We start from the raw sequence: 21,697 nt of genomic DNA, 5'->3' as shown, positions 1-21,697 counted from the left end.
AAAGGGACCCCTGACCATTAGGTCCAGTTGTGACTGACTCTGGGGTTGCGGCGCTCATCTCACTTTATTGGCCGAGGGGGCCGACGTACAGCTTCCGGGTCATGTGGCCAGCATGACTAAGCCGCTTCTGGTGAACCAGAGCAGCACACGGAAACACTGTTTACCTTCCCGCCGGAAGGTTCCTATTGATCTACTTGAACTTTGACATGCTTTCGAACTGCTAGGTTGGCAGGAGCAGGGACCAAGCAACAGGAGCTCACCCCGATGCGGGGATTCGAACCACTGACATTCTGATCGACAAGTCCTAGGCTCTGTGGTTTAACCCATAGCGCCACCCGCGTCCCTTACCGAGAGTTATTAGGAGGCCCCTATTCCCCCTGCAGAGCTACAATTCCCAGAGTTCCCTGGGAGAAGGCATTGATGTTCTGCAGGTCTGGCTCTAGACATTTTGGCACCTGAGGAGGACAACAAAATGGCGCCTCCCCCACCAAGGAAGGAAGGGCGAGAGGAGATCTTATATAGGGAAGAAGGGGGGGAATAAAGTTCTACATTGGGAATAAGGTGAGAATCAAATCACCCTAACCCAACTGTTGAAGTGGGAATCAAATGCCATGGGGTGGGGGTGGGGCTCTGAATCATGCTGGAAGGATGCGGACCCCAGGAGACCCCAGAGGGCAGCCCCTGCCATTTCCTCCCTGGGGTGGGAGGAGATGAGCAGCACCTCCCATTCACCAAGAGGCCATTGGAGAGGCGATATGGGGGGGCAGCAGATCCAGCCCCCAAGGAACATATTGCAGTGGGTGATGCATTCCTTGGAAGCTGGATCTGGTCCTGTGGATCTTGCCACCCAAGGCAGTCATCTCACCTTGCCTCATACATGGGGTGGCTCTGATTCTAGGCATTGTAGTCCTGTGAGTGGCTCTCCTGCTTAATTTTTGTGTTGGAGAAGAGATAGTAGAGGGGGTGGGCAATGGACTGGTGGAGCAGGACAGAGGCGTCTCTTACACCTACACCAACATTCTCACTCACCTGCATGGAATTCCTTGTTGTCTATAGTTACCTGCACAAACATTTAAAGCACATTTGCCGCTGCCACCAAAGGATCCTGGGAACTGTAGTTTGATAAGGTTGATGGGGCTTGTGGCTCTGGGAGGGGCAAGCTACAGTTCCCAGAATTCTTTGGGTGGGAGAAAATGTGCTTTAAATATATGGCATGTATACAGTCTATGGCTATTAGCTGAGTGCTTCAACATTACTCAAAAGCCTCTGTCACACAGACCAGGCCAAATCTCAGCTCCTCTTCCTAAAAGTGTGAGTGACTTTGGCAGACAACTCAGTTTTCCAAGCTGATTTTTCAGTGGCGAAACTACTATTCATGAGACAGTTTTCTCCCTCATTAAAACCCCAGTGCAACCCTTCGGGGCATTCAGAGGCATTACGACAATCTCCCAGCTATAAACCACTTTTGGGATCGCACTCTCTGGTGAGCAAGAGAGAAGAAAGGCTCGTTCCCTTGGGTCTCTTTAAAGGAGGTGACTTCAGAGGCCCCACAAAACTCTTAAAATGTGTATCCCACTCGGTGAGAGGCCAGTAAGATTATGGAGTGTACTGGTATATAATTAATGTTAATTATATGTTTTGCTGTGTCATTATAGGGCATGTGCTTCCGCTGGCATCACATGTGTAAATTGCTTGTGAAGCAAAAGGAGAGGCCACGCTTTTCTGCATAGCAGAAATCTGAGTATTTAGGGGCAGCTGAATAGATTCAAGCAAAGGCTGATTTCATACAGTCATCGTGAAGTGGTAAGATGCAGGTTTTAGTGGATGCAGTTTAGCTCCTGGGAATATTAGAAAATGAGACGTATGATCAGATGTGAATCAGCATGTTTACAGATTTATGAGCTGTGTGCATGTACAGAGGAACTGCAGCATGCAGGCCTGGATCTAGACACATCAAAAAGTGTTTCAGAAAAATGCGTTGTAAACCTCAAAGTGGGGAATCACGTTGGCGAAAGACGGAACTCCACACAGCCATCTGCTGTCACGGTGTTATAACACATATAATGCGCTTTTTCTTTACTAATGTAACCGAGTCCCAGTTGCCATATTAATTCAGGCCAAAATGGATGCTTAATACAGCTGTGCTGCAAACAAGAACAGTCTAGAACAAGCACATGACGGATTGCCACCATTTGACACAGTGCCACCTATAGTTGGAATAGCAGTATAACAGTTAACGCTACATCACAGCAGTGAAACAGATACTCAGGTGCTTTTGACACTCAAAGGAATAACATTCAAACAGCATCCGCTCAACAGCTGCCTCTTTCAAAATGACCAGGGTCACCTTCTCGTCAGATAAATGGTTAGCCACTTCCTGGAGCCAGTCACTCATCTCTCTCCAGCCAAAGAAATCCAAGGAGTAAGCAAAAATGTGGCAATCCTTACCCTCCATGCACCTTGTTCACGTCCTCAGCTCATACCAATTGAAACTCACCTCACCCAACAAAATAGGACACAATGATAAACTAGACAGGATTTCAGAAACAGATGCATCTAAGCTGTGGCAAATGTGAACTATTTTATTGCCAAAGCGTTTAGAAAATATGCTACAGGAGGTCTCCAAGGGTTCACACACATCCTTTTGTGGGCCAAATTGGAGAAGGTCCAGGACTACTTGGAAGATGAAACGAACTATGCATTTAATCTTATAATCAAAGAATGTGCATGTCTCATCTGTGCTTTTCTCTTCAGAACTATAGATTTTACCCCTCCTAATATGTAGAATTGTGCATATCTAATCGAGTGAATTTTCAATCAGGTGAAACTAATACAATTACAGTGGTACCTCAGGTTAAGAACTTAATTCGTTTGGAGGTCCATTCTTAACCTGAAACTGTTCTTAACCTGAGGTACCACTTTAGCTAATGGGGCCCCCCACTGCCGCCGCACCGCTTGCATGCAATTTCTGTTCTCATCCTGAGGTAAAGTTCTTAACCCGAGGTAATATTTCTGGGTTAGCGGAGTCCGTAACCTGAAGCGTCTGTAACCTGAAACATCTGCAACCCGAGGTACCACTGTAATTGACTAGGATTTCTGAAGTCGTGAGGCATTATACAAAAGTGTGTGTGTGTGTGCCAACTCCCTGAGCTGCAAACTCCCTGGGTGCCTGAGCACCCACAAAATTCCCCATGAAGGGGCTGGGCACCCACACATTTTGGTGCCAGGGCCATGCATGCTGCATAGTACCCATGGTCCTGGGCACCCACCGTCACGGGGCCAAGCTGGTGCTCCTGGTGTATATACACATATATACGCTGACACACACGTCTGTGCACACAAATGTAATTAAATTTTATTTCCTTGCTGTCAAGCAGAGCATGAACTGCCCACTGGTGCTCCCCAGCAACTGGCATTCAGAGGCATGTTGCCTCTTGAGCCTGGAAATAGGGCATAGCCACCCCCATTGAAAGCCTTATCCTCCATTATGATTCCCACCCAGCAAAGCTGACAGAGATCGACTATAAGACAAATACTGTAAAGTGGTACCTCAGGTTACGGATGCTTCAGGTTACAGACACTTCAGGTTACAGACTCCACTAACCCAGAAATATTACCTCAGGTTAAGAACTTTGCTTCAGGATGAGAACAGAAATTGTGTGGTGGTGGCGCGGCGGCAGTGGGAGGCCCCATTAGCTAAAGTGGTACCTCAGGTTAAGAACAGTTTCAGGTTAAGAACGGACCTCCAGAATGAATTAACTTCTTAACCCGAGGTACCACTGTATAGGTCAAACAGTTCTAAGGAAATGAAATATTCTTGTCGCAGGAGGGGATGAATAAGACCTACCTTCCAAAACAAGAGCTTTCAGGATGGCTATTGTTTAATGGGGGGGGGGGTTGAGGGGACATTCATGGGGAAATAGTGGAGGTGTGCAAGTATTCAGAGGAAACAGTCCAAACTGGAATCAGCTGTGGAATGATGCCAAAAGTGAATTTGCCCCCTAAACCTGACTGTGTGCTATTTCCCCTGCATTTGTTAAACTAGCAATTAATACCTGGGAACACCCTGTGAGCGTTCTATATATGGGAGACATATGGCAGTAATCCTTGGTAAAAACCTGTAGAGAGCTAGAAGGTAAATGCCCATAATTGTTGCGCTGATGGATATGACATTGTAACAATCTGGAAGCAGAGAGACCTGGTGTTTAGACACGCATAATATGAAGTATCAACAAAGTTTTTTTACAGGCTATTTACCTGTCAAAACACAGTTTATTGCTGGTGACAGGAGCCTTTTCAGATTGTCTTATCGAAACAATGGCAGGTCCCAGCCAGCATTCCCCAGGGAGGGACAGCGTTAGTTTCTTCTGGGTGAAGCCTGTCCTCCTGCATTTGCAGATAGGTAGCCGTGTTGGTCCGCCATAGTCAAAACAAAAAAAAATCCCTTCCAGTAGCACCTTAAAGACCGACTAAGTTAGTTCTTGGTATGAGCTTTCGTGTGCATGCACACTTCTTCAGATACACATGCATTTGGACATGACAAGCCAGCGGGAATTGCCAAATTCCATGCCAATGTGCTTGATGGAAGAAGCAGCTCCAAAAGCGAAAGCGAGATTCTGGGAGATGAGAAATGCCTTATCTGATAAGGCTTTATCTTGTAACCACAGGGAAAGGTGTGAGCTCAGTGGCAGACCACATGCTTTGCATGTAGACAGTCCCAGTTTCAGGACTCAGCATTTGATAATGAAAACCCTGGAAAGTTGATTCTTCAACAATGATTCTTCAGCATCAACTTTGTTGGACTGGTCATGTTGTGCAGATGCCTGATGATCGTCTTCCAAAGCAACTACTCTATTCTGAACTTTAAAAATGGAAAGCGTAATGCTGGTGGTCAACAAAAGAGCTTTAAAGACTTTCTCAAGGCAAATCTAAAAAAAAATGTAGTATAAACACTGGCAACTAGAAAACACTGGCCTGCGAGCGCTCCAGTTGGAGAACAGCCTTTACCAAAGGTGTCATGGACTTTGAAGACACTCAAACTCAGGACTCAAGGGAGAAACGTGCTAAGAGGAAGGCAAAGTTGGCAAATCCACACCGTGATCAACTCCCACCCGGAAACCAATGTACCCACTGTGGAAGGACGTGTGGATCCAGAACTGGCCTCCACAATCACTTATGGACTCATTGGTAAAACCGTGTTTATGGAAGACAACCTTACTTGGCTACGAGTGATCACCAGAGAAAGAGAAAAAGAAGAATGAAAACCCTGGAAAGGAGGATGCAGCCACCAATGGTGCTGCTGTTTCGAACATGACCACATCATTGTCCCATCTTGCATGATCTCTCTCTTTCAAACACTGCCAGGATGGCTGAGGACCTGACCATGCAGAAATAGCAACTTGGTTGCACAAGTGACATCAAAACCAATTTGCCAGTGAATACAGAGGGATGGTGGTATGGAAAATGTCCAAATGATCCAGGTGAAACACATGTTCCTACAGTAACAGTGCCATGAGGAACCGTAGATAAGGCAGCAGCTTTGCAACGGCCACAACACCACAGATAAATCCATGAAAATATGGAAGAATCCTAGCATAGCAAAATACCATAGTATGTGTGCCAAATACCAATTCACATGGCAAAATATATATATTATTTTACCAGAGTTAAAGTATTTTTTGGATAAGTAGCTTAATTCATTTTTTAAATGGAACCCAGGCACTAGAAACTGTCAGGGACCACACACTGATGGCTCTCATAATTAGAATTTGGGTAATCAAAAGCATTTAAAACTCCTCACCAGGCTCCTCCTGCTGTTTTCAATAACCTTGCTGTGTCATTAATTACATCTTAAAATACATTGTGTGTGTGTGTGTGTGTGTGTGTGTGTGTGTGTGTGTGAGACAGATTCTGGGCACTGCAGACCAGTAAGGAACAGGCTATCCAGACACCGCATAACAGTAAGATAGAGTGTTTGGCTTTGGAAGAGACTTCTGAGGAAGTACCAATAAATTAATGAAAATGGCATTTTTGCAAATTATGCACAATTTGTCATTTTGGATTTGACACAATTGTTACAGAAATGAAAAACCTAGTTTGCCTGCTATGTGCATTCAACTGGCTTTCTCCCCATGAGATCTATAAGGTAAAGGTAAAGGTACCCCTGCCCGTACGGGCCAGTCTTGACAGACTCTAGGGTTGTGCGCCCATCTCACTCAAGAGGTCGGGGGCCAGCGATGTCCGGAGACACTTCCGGGTCACGTGGCCAGCGTGACAAAGCTGCATCTGGCGAGCCAGCGCAGCACACGGAAACGCCATTTACCTTCCCGCCAGTAAGCGGTTCCTATTTATCTACTTGCACCTGGGGGTGCTTTCGAACTGCTAGGTTGGCAGGTGCTGGGACCGAGCAATGGGAGCGCACCCCACCGCGGGGATTCGAACCACCAACCTTTGGATCGGCAAGCCCTAGGCGCTGAGGCTTTTACCCACAGCGCCACCCGCGTCCCTTATGAGATCTATATGGGTACCTTAATAAAATCTGCAAGGGCACAACCCTTGTGATAAAGAAGGGCCATGTAGCTCAGTGGCATCTGGGTTGCATGCAGAGAGGTTCTCATTTCAAATCCCTGGCATCTCCAAGCAGGGCACTCCAGTTGTTGTTGGTCTCAAAGTCCTGTGAACCCCAACCAGTATCAGACAGGGATGATAGGAGTTGTAGTCCAAGAACATCTGGAGATCCACAGGCTCCCCATCCCTGGTGTAGCCAAGATTGAGCTACACCATTGTTTCCCAAACTTGGGTCTCCCGCTGTTTTTGGACTACAACTCCCATCATCCCTGGCTAGCACAACCAGTGGTCAGGGATGATGAGAACTGTAGTCCAAAAACAGCTGGAGACCCAAGTTTGGGAAACACTGAAATGGACCGATGATGTCATTCAGTATAAGGTCCTATGTTCTTGTGATCCTTACACTTGAGTATAATGGGGCTTCTTAGTAGGCACACATACACTACACTAAAAGCACAATTTGGTGTGTGTTTATTTCCTAGTAAGTCCCTCTGTGTTCCATTGAGTTGCTGGGTCAATATGCCTAGGTTTGCAGCCTTTGTTGGGAGTAGGCCTGAGTAAACACAGAATATTAGGGTCCCTTTTGAAAAGATCCATACAATATTCTTTCCTGCCTTGCCCAGAACATTCAGTGAAAAACAAAAGACTCTTCTCTTGTCAGACCTCTCCCTCTCTCCCTGAGTCCGAGTAAACAGCTGGGTCATTTGCTGCCATACCCCGAAAGTCAATAAATGACGTTTATGGCAAACTACTTTTAATTAAAAGAAATGAGGCTAGAGGATTGCTTTGGATGCAAGAAGGGAAAGAAGGCCAAGTCATCGGTTGAGTAAGAGGGTGGGGGTGCCACTTCCCCTATTTGAATAGAACTTCAGGATCATTGTATTTGGGAAGGAAAATGCCTAGTGAAGCCACATGAGTGCATCTCATCTGGCAACAAATGTTTGTCAAAGAGAGAAGAATAGTTCTCAATACACAGTCTGGCTTTTCCACATTAATACACAAAACAACAATCATGTGATGCAATCAAACACAAGCAAAAAAAAATCTAGTTCAGCACACCTTCACTATAACCTTTCCAGTCTCCACCATTTTGAAAAATAAATAATCTTTCAACTTGCACTTTTTTGTCAATTAAAAAAAAAGTTAAACTATATTTGCAATTGCACTTTAATGAAACTGTTTTAGTGTAATTTTTTTTAAAGTATTTTTTAAATTAATGGTATATTTGAGGCTTTTTCAATTGATTCCACCTATAATCAGGCTTATTCCCTTCCCTGTTTAATGTTATATTTTACTTCTAATGTTAAACCTTTTTGAGTTAGTCATTCAATGGCTCCAAGTTTTTTTAAGCACTGTACTGAAGATTTAAAAAATATTTTTAAAAAAATGATCCAAAAAGCTTTGTTTCAAACATCAGGCTCAGGTGACTCAACCTTTCCCCATCCACAGCAACAATACATCGCCTAGTCTGGGTGGAACATAGCAGAATGAACACACACAAAAAGCCCTAGAACATCCAAAGTGTGGGAAATGAATTGCAATTCCGCATGCAGCTTACAGCGGAAAAGTGCTGGGAGCTGCCCATCTGGACACAATCCTGAGCATGTCTACTTAGAAGCAAGTCTCGCTGGGCTCAATGGTGTTTACCACCAGATAAGCCTGAATAGGATTGCAGCCTTAAGGGTCATTCCAGATGTCTGGCCAGCAGTGGCAGGCTTGGCAGAGCAATGCAGCCACCTTTGCTTCCACAGCCCCACTGCTCATATCAGCCAGAGAAAAGTTCCCTTTTGCTACAGCAGCTACTACCAACAGGCGATACTGTGCTGGAGTGCAGCTCAGCCTCCTGATTTCCCTTGACACTAGGACTAGATGAATCTGCCAATTTCTATTTTTCATTTTTTCCAGTCTTAAGTTCAGTTCCCTACATTTCTGCATCAGTTTGCAGAAGATTTTTTTTTTAAGCTCTCATGAAAATTCAACAGGATTGTAGTGAAAATTTCTTATAAGGTATGCAACGATAAAAACTTTTTTTAAAAAAAGCAGTTTCCCTAATATACTGCATTTTATATGCCATTTTCACTAACATATACATTTTAAGCACACTTTCCCCTAATATACACATTTTTGTATGCATTATTTTGTTTGTAGACCTGCATTGCAAAATTCAGAGAAGTGCAATTTCAAAGGATAGCTGTTCTCATCTCCACACCATACATTTAAGCCCCCCGCCACCCATGTTGGGAACTGTAGTTTTTTTAAAGGGTGCTGGGATTGATATGGCATGTGGGATAAAGCACAGTTCCCATGAATTTTTTTGGAGGGAGCCATGTGTGACCTGTAATTTCAGTCTGCAGATATTTTTGGAAGGCGAGAATTAGGTAGACATGCATTAAAATGTGAAGCAAGCTGAGTTTCCCTGCCCTATCTTACACACCATCTTTTGGGGATTTCTGCTTGCTACTGCTGGCAGGGATGCTACTGGCAGCAGCTCCCACCCACGATTTGGGTGGCTGCATTGGGGTGCTCCTTGCAGGTGGGACTTCCCCACTGGCAGAGGCAAGCAGAACTGGGCAAGGCAGGGCAGAAGGACTTCTCCACTCCCTCCAGCACAGCAGATTGAGGGACCGGGCTTGCAACTAAGGTTAGCGCAACAAAACTCATTTCCTTAAAATGCATCTTTAGGATAGTGCATGGTAACCGAATCCAAACAGAACAGTAGGCTTCAGTTCTGCAGTGGTGGTGCTGGGGAAAATGAATTGTAATTATGGGAGGGAATCCTGGATCGAGCCCCCACCTTCCCCCTTCTGCCAAACACACTGCAATTAAGAGTGCAAAATTCCTGAGCGTCCTCCACATAATTTCTGAAAGCGCCGACTTCAAAGACTTGAAAAGTGGGAAAGAGGTACTGCGGCTCACTGACGAAGGGATATAATTATAGCTGAAAGAGGGGGAAAGGGAGAGAGAGAAACGCACACCAGAGCTCAGAGTGCGATCAAGGGGTTGCTCATCATCGTCATCACACACAGCTTCCCTTTTCTATTTATCTTCTGCTTTTTGTAAGCAGAGGCCTCTATTTACAGACGCACAACCCTATTAGGAACAAAGGCGCATTCTGTTTGATGTGAATCAAATGTAGCCTATAAAAGGGAAGTCTGTGCCAGGTTCTTCTCTGATAACATGTTGTTTTCTTCTTAGCTCTTTGATACTTTGGCTGTGTTTAACTTCCCTCCCTGCTCCCCATTTCTGGTGACGAGGCAGGCAGAGATACATTACTGACCCCACCCCACTCCACCCCACCTGCCTCCATGTGCAACCAACCCAACCCAGCACCCCATGAAGCATAAGCCTTCTGTGGTTTGTGCCACAAACAGTGGGTTAACCGAGGTTAGATGGGGTTCCATCCAAATGAAAGTCTGGGGAACCAATGTGACCATCATAGGCGACTAGTCCTCATGAATAAATGCATTGCCAAACAACTATCGTGTGGGTCTCCCAGCACTTTTTTCCTGTTTTGAGACTTCTTTTCTCCCCAAATGAATACATGAACAAATGAAGCTGTGTTACACAACATTGGACCATTGGTCCATCAAGCTTCCAGCAACAATTAGTGGGCTGGGGTGGAGTGTGGTGGCACTGCTTAACTGCCTTCCCAACATGGAGGTCACCACCATTAACCAAGTGGGGGGGGGGAGGCCAGCGCAGTGTAGGTGCAGCAGCAGGAGTGTCAGGTTGGCACTGTGCCAACCGTCCCAAGCCCATGACACCCTCCCTCTCTTGGTTACCAGCAGCGACCTCCTTGCTGGAAAAGCAGACAAGCAACACCTCCTCCCCGCCAACCACTACTGTTAGCTTGGTAATGTCTATTCTGACTGGAAGTAACTTTCTCAGCTTATAATATCCTTTGAGGTGAGGGAGTACCTAAAGTTTGGTTGCACCAGATAGTTCTATAAATGCATTATTCCATTGGCAGTTTGATTTTCAGTTCCTTCCCTATAGCATGGAATTCACCTTTTCCACAGCTGCCAGCCACAATGAAGACCTCTTCATTGAGCTCTATCCCCTGAGGTCTCGTTCCTAGGCAGTCACCTCAGTTTCAGACCCCATGAGCATATATGTGAAGTTAAGTAATGTTTATGCATACACATTTACATTGAACTGCATTTGCCGTTTTACTGCCCATTCACTCAATTGGGATAAATCCTTATGAAGCTCTTCACAATCTCTTTTTGTCTTAACCATCATGGACACTCGGGTTTCGTCAGGAAATCTGTCTACCTCACTGCTCACCCCTAACTCTTTAATAACATCTCCTTTAGATTATTGATCTCCTCTCTCTCTTTCCCAGAAAAATAAGTTAGTTTATCCCAGGAGGCAATTGCAGAGTGGAGTTTTATTCTGTTTGGTGTGTTCTTTTATCTATTATTTTATATTTATTATTAGTCACTTCATAACAGAAGCCTCATATATACAGGTATACTGTTAAATGTGGATACAAAGCTCCTTGTACCTCCATTAATTCTCTGCTATCCACAGGACATTCTCCTTGAAATCACTGCCTTCCTGCACTTTTCCTTTCCTCGGCTGGGATTTTCTTATACCCTCTCCTTCTCAGAGTATCCCTGGTTTGATAAAATCCAGACTGAGGGATGGGAAAGGATGAGAAGGCTGTGATTTAGAGGAGAATGTCATATGGAAAATTAGAAAAGTGGAAAATTAATGGAAGTGCAGGAAGTTGAGTATCCACATTGAACCAAAGTATGGATATGAGCCTGTAGTTCTCTGGGTGTCATACAACTTTTATTTAATTCAAAATTTAAATTAACCAAACAAATTATGCAAATCAAAAACGCCAACATCAGCAATCAGCACGAGCAAGCAAATGAAGTAATGCAAATGTTTTTTTAAAAAAACCAACCAACTGCCATCTACAGCAGAGACTTAGCAAACCTATCCTTAAGAAATAATAGCATTATCTTTACAAAGTAGTGAGGTTAAAACAGTATAAAAAGGCAATGTTTCGTCAGACTTCAAACAATCCATTTTCTACCACCATCAAAGCTAAAGTAAGAATACAGCACATACTTTATTAACCCAATCCATTTCAGATTAATATTGAACTTTCCAACCACAAAGTTAGCCCAAACTTTTCATCTTGTATTTGAGGATTAATTACCCTTCAGTTTCTGACTTGGGAGTTTGTAATACTTTCCACTCTCACAGAACGGATTACACCATATCCTTCATAAAACCTCTCTCTTTGTTTTCCTGTATAAATCATTATTAAGTCAGCTGTGGAGGGGGGAAGGGTGCATTGGCAGTTGTGACTCCTCTGTGCAAACAAGAGCAAGACAGGAAAGCAAGCTTTTATAGTCTTGCGTTTGGCCTCAGGAGCTATTATTTGTTGCTCTTCCAGACTGGTTCCAAGTGAGGTCAAAGGGAAATATTACACATTGCAATTGCTCTCAGAAAGCTGCCAAAATGACAGGAGGAACTACAAATTGTCAGCTACAAATTGTCAAGCAGCAGGAACAAGCCAGCCTGCCTGCCTGCCTGCCTGCCTGCCTATAACATCAGATGTAAGGAAGTGACTGGCAGGTGTGAAGGCTAGACAATCTCTGTTACTCTTAGAACCTATGACTCCTGTCTCCATTTGTTTGTTTATTGTTTATTGCATTTATATTCCAGCTTTTTCTCCACTGAGCTCAAGGTGGAGTACATGATTCTCCCCTTCCTCATTTAATCCCCATGACAATCTTGTGAGGTAGGTTAGCCGAGAGGCAGTGACTCATGTTAAGGCAGTGACTAGCCCAAGCACACCTAGGGAAAGCTTCATGGCCGAGTGAAAATTCAAACTCTGGTCTCCCAAGTCTTAGTGCAACAGGTGTGAATGGGGCCAAGTATGGTACTTCCCATCTGAATTCCTTCCCCCATATTTCACAAACGCTGATTCTCCTAGTGTAATTTGCATGAATGCACAGCTGAGCCTTTCATTTCTCATGTTAAGATTGTTGGATACATATTAATGCCACATACACAAGATGACACGAGGGTATTCTTTGCCAATTGAGCATAATTAGGCCCCTCCAGTTCTATCTTTTCCACAATCAGACTAGAGTGGGTTAGAATCTTACTTCATCCTCAAACATTAATCGAAAAGGCAGAATAAATCTGACCATTATTTTCTGCTCTTTAACCTTTCCGACTGTGTGTGCAACAGGATGACTAAAGGATGATAAGGAATCATTCTCTACTCTACCTTAAGAGATCTTAAGTATTCATCTGCCCCCAAGGCCTGAGGTTCACTGCTCTAGACCTTGGAATTTGCAAGACAGGGAAGTATGTGTCTCCTCTGTCACAAATGCTCTCAATATCTATTAAGTCAAAGGGTTCTCTAGTTCCCAGGGGCATTTCCTATATACAAGCTGCAGAAACCAGCAGGGTGTGGCAATGACTGGTGTCAATGGGTGGGAGTAACACCACCATAAGCAAGATTCCAGGAGCAGCAGGCCCCAGTGCTCATGACAGAGTTCAGAGGCCCCAGAGCCTGTGTGAATAAAAGAGTTATACCTCCAGTGCCCAAGTGTGCGATAGCCAGCCTCATATAACCAACATACTTCAATCTAATTAATGCATGAAGGGGTTAATACCATAGAGAAAGCTGCCCTGCCAGGTTTAGTGAGAGGTCACTTCCGCTTACCCTGGGAGGCAATGGGTAATCAAGCCTATTGTTCTATTTTCTACCTGATGTCCTGAACCCCTGGCCTACCTGGCAGTAAGTCAATATGCCAAGTCCAAAGTCTGGGGGTCAAGCCACACAAGCAAAGTCCAAAGGTCAGGAAACACATTCTGGGGTCAATCCAAGTAGCCACGCCTGAAGTCCCACAGTCAGGATACATACCAGAGTCAAACCTGAAGCACAGTCCCATAAAGGTCCAGGAAAATCCAAGCCAAGGGCCATCAACATGGGCAATTGAGCAGACCCAGCCCCTCAGCTCTGTTTCCTTTTTGTACTTTGCACGCTGATTTCAGCATCTGGGCTTGATGAGGCGTGTGACCCTCACCTGTTCTAAGCCTACTTCAATTGAGGAATCACACCCCTCCCCCCAGAGCTAGTGAGCTCCACCTGGCCAGCTAGGGAGCTGGACTATGGGCCCTTGCCTGCCTCAGCTTCCTAGAGTGCCACTCCTGCTGCTCCCTATGCCTCAGAGCCTGCCACATTTGTGGGGACAGGGACCCCTTTGGCTCTGGCTCCTGCTTCTCCTGTACATTGACCTCCATTCCCTCGTCATCGTCCATCACTCTGTGAGTACTTTTTTCTCCACACCCCCCCCCCATTTGCCCCCGTGTATTCCAGTCCCAGCTACAACACTTACTGGGATCTTCTTCCTCTTCTTCCTCCTCCCTGTCATTCTGCCAATTCATGACACCTCTCACAAGCTACTCTTGAGTTCCTATACCAATAATTTAGGAAGTTTTACCACTGTAACCAAGCCACATTTTACTGCCTGTGCAACTTTTTCTGAATGCTGTATGGAAAAGCCCATGAACCAGACCCTTGGAGAGTTTGTAACTAACCCAACTTTTAACTTGCCAAACATGTGGTCTTTTCCTGTACTGGGGGAATAGGGAAGTTTTGGAACTCACAAGGGCATATTTTAAAGGTCTAACAGACTATATTTCCACATTCATGTTGGTCTGATGCAGTCGAAATAAAAATTAAAAAATAGTCCAGTAGCACCTTAGAACCAACTAAGTTTGTTCTGGGCATAAGCATTTGTGTGCATGCACACAAAAACTTATACCTAGAACAAACTTAGTTGGTCTCTAAGATGTTACTGGACTATTTTTTAATTTTTAATTTTTCTACACTTTGCTGCATATTTTGTGGTTTTACCAAAGAGTTCTTGCCCCAAATTTGTATCTTGGCACCCAGGAATTCTTCCCTTCTATATCTATATATATTTTTCCTTGAACCAACACAAAGGGCATAGGAAAGCTAAAATTAGATGACAGGGACAGGAAACAGTGTCTAAAGGATAAAAATGGTCATTTGTGTGTTGTTCTGCATACCTGCCATACTATGATGTATGGCTATAAATATTTATTAGGCATCCAGAAACAGGAGCTCAAACACAGGGAACTAAATGAAACCACAGGGCACCAATCAATACTCCAATTTTCCAAGCTATGCAAGGGGTTGTGCTTCAGGAGTTGGAAGTTGTACAGTTTGGCTCAGATGAATGATGTTTGGGCCCCAGCACACTGCAATGGCAGTCTTGTTGGCCATACGTCTTGTTGGCGTGAATGCTGGCAGAACGTTAATACTTTTATATCCTTTTTTTAAAAAATAGAAGTTCCTCAAACCCCACCCTCACAAACGCATTGAAAAATAATGAGGCGCTTAGTTCAGAAAGACAGGCTGTATTTTTACTTTATTGGGATTTTATGAGGAACAGTTCATTAAACCATGTGCTACTTGTAGCTAATGAGCTTGCATCTGAGGCTTCTTTGGGCAGCAGGGATGAGAAAGACTGAACTTGGCATTTTAATTAGTTCAAAATGTCTGCTATGCTCATACACTCAGAAAAGTCAAGCAGAGTCTTGTTTAATATGGACAATTATTATGATGCCATGGGTGAACCTTGACAACATTTAGGTTTGGATACCTCAACTTTCAGAAACATACATATGGCACATGAAAAAAAAAAAATACAAAGCAGAGAGCCCACTTTAAGTATGGCAGGAGACAAGACTTGACAGCTGAGTCAGCCGTCAAGTTGCTGGTACACTTAAGGGCGATCTACTTTCACACCTCTCCATTCTGAAGGAAATCAGCCCTGAGTGCTCACTGGAAGGACAGATCCTGAAGCTGAGACTCCAATATTTTGGCCACTTCGTGAGAAGAGAAGACTCCCTGGAAAAGACCCTGATGTTGGGAAAGATTGAGGGCACAAGGAGAAGGGGACGACAGAGGACGAGGTGGTTGGACAGTGTTCTCGAAGCTACGAACATGAGTTTGACCAAACTGCGGGAGGCAGTGGAAGACAGGAGTGCCTGGCGTGCTCTGGGCCATGGGGTCATGAAGAGTTGGACACGATTAAACGACTAAACAACAACAACACTTTCACACAGCTGTGTATACGCACAGCACTGGGAAATAAATAGATTCAAACGAGGAAATGGCAGAGTCCTCATGACTCATGAGGAGACCCTCCCTGGAGCCCAAAGAGGACTTCAGTGAGAGCAGAGGAAACTCCAGAGAGACCTGAGTGGGGCTTTTTGTAGGCTGCTAACCTTCCCTGCTGCTTTCCCACATGTCCTCCAGCCTCCAGTTGGCCACAGATCTTCAACTCTAGTCAAAGAGAGAGTTGTGTGGTGTGAGATGGGGAGAGATGGGGAGAGAGAGCTGGAGAGCTGAGGAAAATAGGTGTTTAGAGGTTTTTTAGAGAGTGCTCCCTATTTATGCAATTTTCGCTTCTGGACATGGGGCCTCAGAATGTAACCCCTGCGCAAGTGGGGGGGGGGAATGCTTGTATTTGTGCCTGTTGGAGATCTGATCATGCTGCAGCGAAGAATTTGCTATAAATCTTCCCTTTATGTCAAGTGTGCAGTGTGTTTGATCCTTTGGATACAACTTCCATCAGCCCCAGCAAGCATGGCCAATGGCAAGGGAAGATGGGAGTTGTAGTTCAGCATAATCTGGAGGGCAAAAGGTTCTCCATGCCTACTTTGTCTTTCAACACACGTAACAAACTTAAAGGAGGATAACTCATATATAAATGTATCTATATAGATGTTCCTCCTCATTATTTTGCCACAAAGCAGCTTACAAAAAATAAAGTGAAAAACAAGCAGATCAACACAGTAATGAAAACGGTAAAAGCAGCAGTAAAACCAACTGGACCACCAACAGGGCAAAATGCAATTTAAAAGTACTGAAAATGGATATACCCACTAAAAGTATGTGTGAAGAGGGCAAACTTTGTGCGATACCAAAAGGAAAATAAAAAAGTGGTTTTTTTTCTTCATATGTTGGGGGAAGGAGTTATTCAGTTTGGAGTGGCCACACTGCCTCATTTCCAATCGGTGCATATTCTGTGGCTTCTTGCTAAAATCCCATAACTTTCATAGCACAAATGTATTTTTTGGGTGGGGGGAAGTCCCACTCTTGCTGCACTAGAGCCCCTTCAGATGCATCCGCAGAACTTGTGACTCACAGGTTTCTGTGAGTGATCTATAGTTCCCAGCGCTGCCTTCATGCTGTGACTATATTCCTGCTGGCCACCGTCTCCCTCGCCCTGGGGCAGTCCAGTGTGGGAAGGGCTCCATTCAATGGCAGGAAAGCCGCAGCGGCATCTGACGCCTTGAGGTCCAGACATACAACAATCTGTACCTAATTTGGAATTTGGATCATTGTTATTTTTTATGTCCAGAGGATGTCTGGGAAATCTGAACGAATAGCAGATCATACTCTTGGTGGTTGCCGTCTTTGCTCATCTCTGTTATTGGAACTGAAATTTCCAACGTTGCTGCAATTTTAACAAAAGTGCAGCGTCTTCAAGGCGTATCCTCAGACATTTCAGTTGCGCTTGCAAAATTTCCAACATTAGATGGGCAGTGTGTTAACACTCGGGACCGCCTACAGGTGAACTGAGGGAGAGAAAAAAGCAAATAAATCAGGCCCTCGAGGTCTTTTTTGGTGGCCCTTGGCAACATTTCATATGCCCCCCCCCGACCCTGCACTGCCTTCCAAAGCCCAGTAAGCAAGTCGCTAGGCTTTGGGAAGGAGGCATGAGGGCTCTGGCAAGGTCCTAGAGCCCCCCTTCCTCCTTCCCAAAGCCTAGTTATTGTTTCCCCAGCTTTGGGAAGGATATGAAAGGGCTCTAGGACCCTGTCAGAGCCTCATGGCTTCTCAGAGCCCAGCACCTCACTTAGCTGGTTTGGGGAAGGCAGCACGAGAACGGGGGGGGGGGGATTGGTTTTTCACTTCACTCCCCACCACCACGTGAAAAAGTAGTGTGTGGCCTACAGGCTCTGTGTCAAAGCACTTTTGCAGCCCACTTGGTATGAAAAGTTGGGCTGCCTTGGTCTAAATCTATGCTTTCATATCCCGGCTTCTTCTTCCCCGCACTTTTGCCCCCAGCTGAGCTCAACATACTCCTGCAAAGCCCTCCCATGGGCTTTGTTCTTCCCCAGCAAAGCCACCATCCGTCACAACTTGAAGACTGTACTGTAGCGTTCCAAACCACAACTGAAATTTGAAATACATATTTCAGCCACATCCAGAGATGTTGACGATTTCTTCCAGATAGCTGCCTTGCGCTGTCGTGCTCTGAACACCCAAAGTATGGACGACTGCCATTTGCGGCTTCATTGCAAATCTTTAGCTGGAATTCATTTGCAACATTTGCCTGTGAATACTAACCCAGCTTGCTAGAAGATATTCATATGATCAGGATTCCGAGATGCCTGAAGCCTTGCTACATGCATTGCAGAGTAATGGGAGGATTTGGGGTTAGGAATAATTAACGGCACAGAGGAGGTCCACATCCTGAAATGGTCTGTTTTCCTTTCCCATTGTCTTGTTGTCGGTTTGCTCCAAAGTCTGCTCTCTTTTCCCACCAGGGTTCCTATAATTTTAAAAGCTGAGCAAGAGGCAAATATATTACCAGCTGCACCCTTTTCACAATGTGGAGCCTGCCGTGGTTGGAAACTTTGTACCTGATCCATTGTTCTGCTCATGTGGCATCTTAAGAGTTGAAAAGCCCAGTCAGAGTAGGGAGGGAGTAAGGCAACAACAATAAAATGAGTAAGAAAAAATGCTTACCTTACTTTGGTGGATGCTTTTCTTTAACAATAAATAGAGCACCTCAGGGGGGAGGAATCCCGAGCCTCCCTCCCTCCTGGATCATCCTTCTTTGCAGTCAATTACCCTATATCACTTCCCCTCACCTTGGGAAGAAATGGGTAGCCAAGCCTTTTGTTGTACTCAGTCTAAATGCGAATTCAATGTGTGAGGAGCCCCAAGCTGCTCCTTCATGCCACATGGCTTTAACCAGCCTCTTTTGTTTCAGACAATAATGGAGTTTTCCTATACCGATAGTATAGGAACGTTTACCATGTTGTATCCAAGCAACATCTTACTGCCTGTGCAACGTTTTCTGACCGTTGTATGGGAAAGCACAAGAACCTGGCCTTTAAATGGTTTTGTAAGTAAACCATTTTATAACTGTGGTCTATCTGTGTGCTAGGGGAAGTGGGAAACTATGGAAGGAGCTCTTAAAAGGGACGTTTTGGAATTTACTGAAAAGGGCACATTTTAAGGTTTTCCAGCCTATATTTCCACGCTGTATGTTTTGCCATATTAAATCTCTGCAAGGGTTCTCTCACTTGCCCCAAACGTGGATCTTGGCAGCCAGAATTCCCAACATGCTTTGCATTCAAAAAGTGCCTGGTTCAATTCCTGGCATCTCCAGGTAAGATTGGGAAGGACTCCCACCTGACTATAAGGAGAGCCAGTCAGTGACAATACTGAGCTAGATGGACCAATTGTTCTTCTGACTTTGTACAAGGCAGCTTCCTATATTCAACTCTGGCTCCGGCCTGGTGGAACACTCTGTCTCATGAGACCAGGGCCCTGCAGGATCTGATTTCTTTCCGCGGGACCTGTAAGACAGAGTTGTTCCGCCTGGCCTTCGACTTGGAATCTATTTGATTCCCCCCCCCCCTTCTTTTTCCTTTCCCCTCCTGTGATGGAACTCCTATTTGGGGACTTCCCTGGCTTTTTTCTGGCCCATGGAGGACCAGTCTGGAAAGTTAGCCTTGGTGAAGACTTGAAGTTTTCATCCCCCAAAAAGTTTTTGATTTACGTTTCCATTGAAATGAGGCTGTATTTTAATATTTTAATGTTGTATTTTAATCTTGTTTTTAAGTTGTATTTCAATCAATTTGTTTTTATATCGGGTGTTAGCCGCCCTGAGCCCGGTCTTGGCTGGGGAGGGCAGGGTATAAATAAAATTTATTATTATTACTATATTGCTTTCCTGGAACAGGCAGTTGTGTCAGTCTTGTCATGGTCAGACCATGGTCAGACCATTGTCTTGTAGAAGCTCAGATGTCTGTGGCACAAAGCCTTCCATTTCTTGGTCTGATTGGAATGTTCTGCTCTGGAGATTGACGAATCCCTTTGGTTTGCAGCACAGCATGTATGCAGGGCAGTGGTGGAGAGGGAAGGATCTAGTCATAGACCTTTTTTGTCGAAACTCAAGAGGCTAATCAGGGCTGTTCCCTGTCAAGAATAGCCTGGAAGAAGTATTTGAACTGGTCCGAATTCACCACGAATTCAAAACGAATTGGCACAGAATGGTGCCCATGTTCTTCCTAGGCATTCATTTATTATCTTCTAGGGAAACAGTCCCCATTGTTACAGAACTGCATTCTCATTTTTGTGGCCACAGTAATTGGATGTTTGCTATTATCTAGAGACCTTGCAGCTCTGTCTCTAATTCTACTGTTTTAATTTTAATGAGCTTTTCAAGCTGTATGTTTTCTCGCACTTTTCTCATGCCACCCCACCCGTCTCACAGCCGCCGCCTCATCTCAGGGAAACCCACAGCTTCACCACCCTCAAAGTGAATATCTCTGTGTGTACATATCACACATTTAAAGTACATTTAAAGCGCATGATTTATCCCAAATAATCATGTGAGCTGGAGATTACCTTTCACAGCGCTGCAATTCAAAATGTCCTTACACTACAGTTCCCAGGACTCTTTGGAGGAAGCTATGTGCTCTACATGTGGTTTTTAATGCCTAGTTTGTACGCAGCTTAAACCCAGCAGCATCAGTTTCCTTTGTTTTCTGCTCATAGATTCCAAATTGAGTTTTGGCAGCATTTAGACAGGCAGCTAACTCCCTTCAATTGCAGTAATATTGGTGGTGTGAAGTGCTGCCTAGTTATTTCAGAATCCCTTTTTTTCTGCAAAACTCTGGTGGGTGGGAATAATTACAGAGCCGGGAAGACAAGGCACATAACACACGCACATGGCTCTATCTTAATCTAGGCTTCCAGCATCACGGTAGATGAGATGATGATGATTTCAGGTGTACACAAAAGCTGAGCTCCTCCTCCTGCTCTTTATCTGCCATGCCCTCTGAACACTGGCTCTGCTGGAGAGGGAAATTCCTTTGCTTAAATATTAAAACCCAACCTCAAGAGGGCTGGGCAAAAGATGAAAAGCTCCCCAAGGCAGTACTTCTCCTCCTCTTTTTCAGGCTAGTTTCCATTTAAATGTCTGCAAAGGCAGCCTCCTGCTGCTGCTTATTTTGTGGCTGGTGGGAGGTCTCTTTCTCCCTGCTTCTTCAGGATGGGGCATTTCAGCAACTAGACACCAGAAAGCCACTTTCTGGCTTTCCTCTCCTGATTATGCTTGTGCTTCCATTTGGGGGGAATGCCTCTTACCTTGCAGCCTAATAACAGCAGCTGGCTAAGCCTGGACGAGTGGTTTTAGGTGGCACTGGGAGGAAAGCCTGATGAGGAGAAGCAGAGAGAGGGAGGATTCAGACTGTGGTCACCAGCCTGATACAACCCCTTCTCCTAGGAGGGGCAGGAACCTTGGAGGGCTGGGTCACTCCTTGTAGGTGCCCCCCAACAAGATGTTCCTGTAAGGTCTCTGAATGACCCAAGAGCAGAGGTTTAGGTTATGAGGAGATTAGATGATGACCAGGAGTGACAAAGTTCTCCGATGTCTGCTCTGCTAATGGTTTGGGCTGTGCTTCTGCACTTGGGGATTGAGCAGACCCTGGCCAGAGGAGGAAAGTCATGGGAGCACTGCACAGGTAAGAAGGGCTGGGGTGTCAGTATTGGGGTGGTTGGCTACACTTCATCCTCTGATCTTCAGCTCCTCAAATGAACTTGCCTTCTAAATATGGGATCATGATTATATTGCAGAGCTCAAATACACGGGCTCCCAAGTCCTTACCCACCCACCCCGAAATAAACCATGATGTGTGGAATTAAAAGATGGGAGGGACAGCAAAGATATCATGTAGGGTTGAAGTAGAATTTTTTTATATAAAACAACAACAACAACAACTGGCTGCTTTGGACTTTTCTGTGTCAGGTTCCATT

The 21,697-nt window shown here is 44.9% G+C and overlaps 2 protein-coding genes across 2 annotated transcripts in view; both read left to right on the top strand.

The window, feature by feature from the left end:
* Positions 1–21,697, top strand: part of LOC114597707 (endothelial protein C receptor-like) — a 222,794-nt gene that overhangs the window by 39,632 nt on the left and 161,465 nt on the right. The gene's annotated exons all lie outside the window — the stretch shown is intronic.
* Positions 20,812–21,697, top strand: part of TSPEAR (thrombospondin type laminin G domain and EAR repeats) — a 36,179-nt gene continuing 35,293 nt past the window's right edge. The window contains exon 1 of the mRNA XM_028730853.2: positions 20,812–21,405. Within this exon, the coding sequence (XP_028586686.2) occupies positions 21,312–21,405 (94 nt within the window). The 5' untranslated portion in view covers positions 20,812–21,311. The remainder of the gene's footprint in view (positions 21,406–21,697) is intronic.

The sequence above is a fragment of the Podarcis muralis genome, chromosome 6 (assembly GCF_964188315.1).
Source record: "Podarcis muralis chromosome 6, rPodMur119.hap1.1, whole genome shotgun sequence".
In the NCBI taxonomy this organism is placed as follows: domain Eukaryota; kingdom Metazoa; phylum Chordata; class Lepidosauria; order Squamata; family Lacertidae; genus Podarcis; species Podarcis muralis.
The sequence above is the reverse complement of the archived record's forward strand: the minus strand, read 5'-3'. Positions and strand labels throughout refer to the sequence as shown.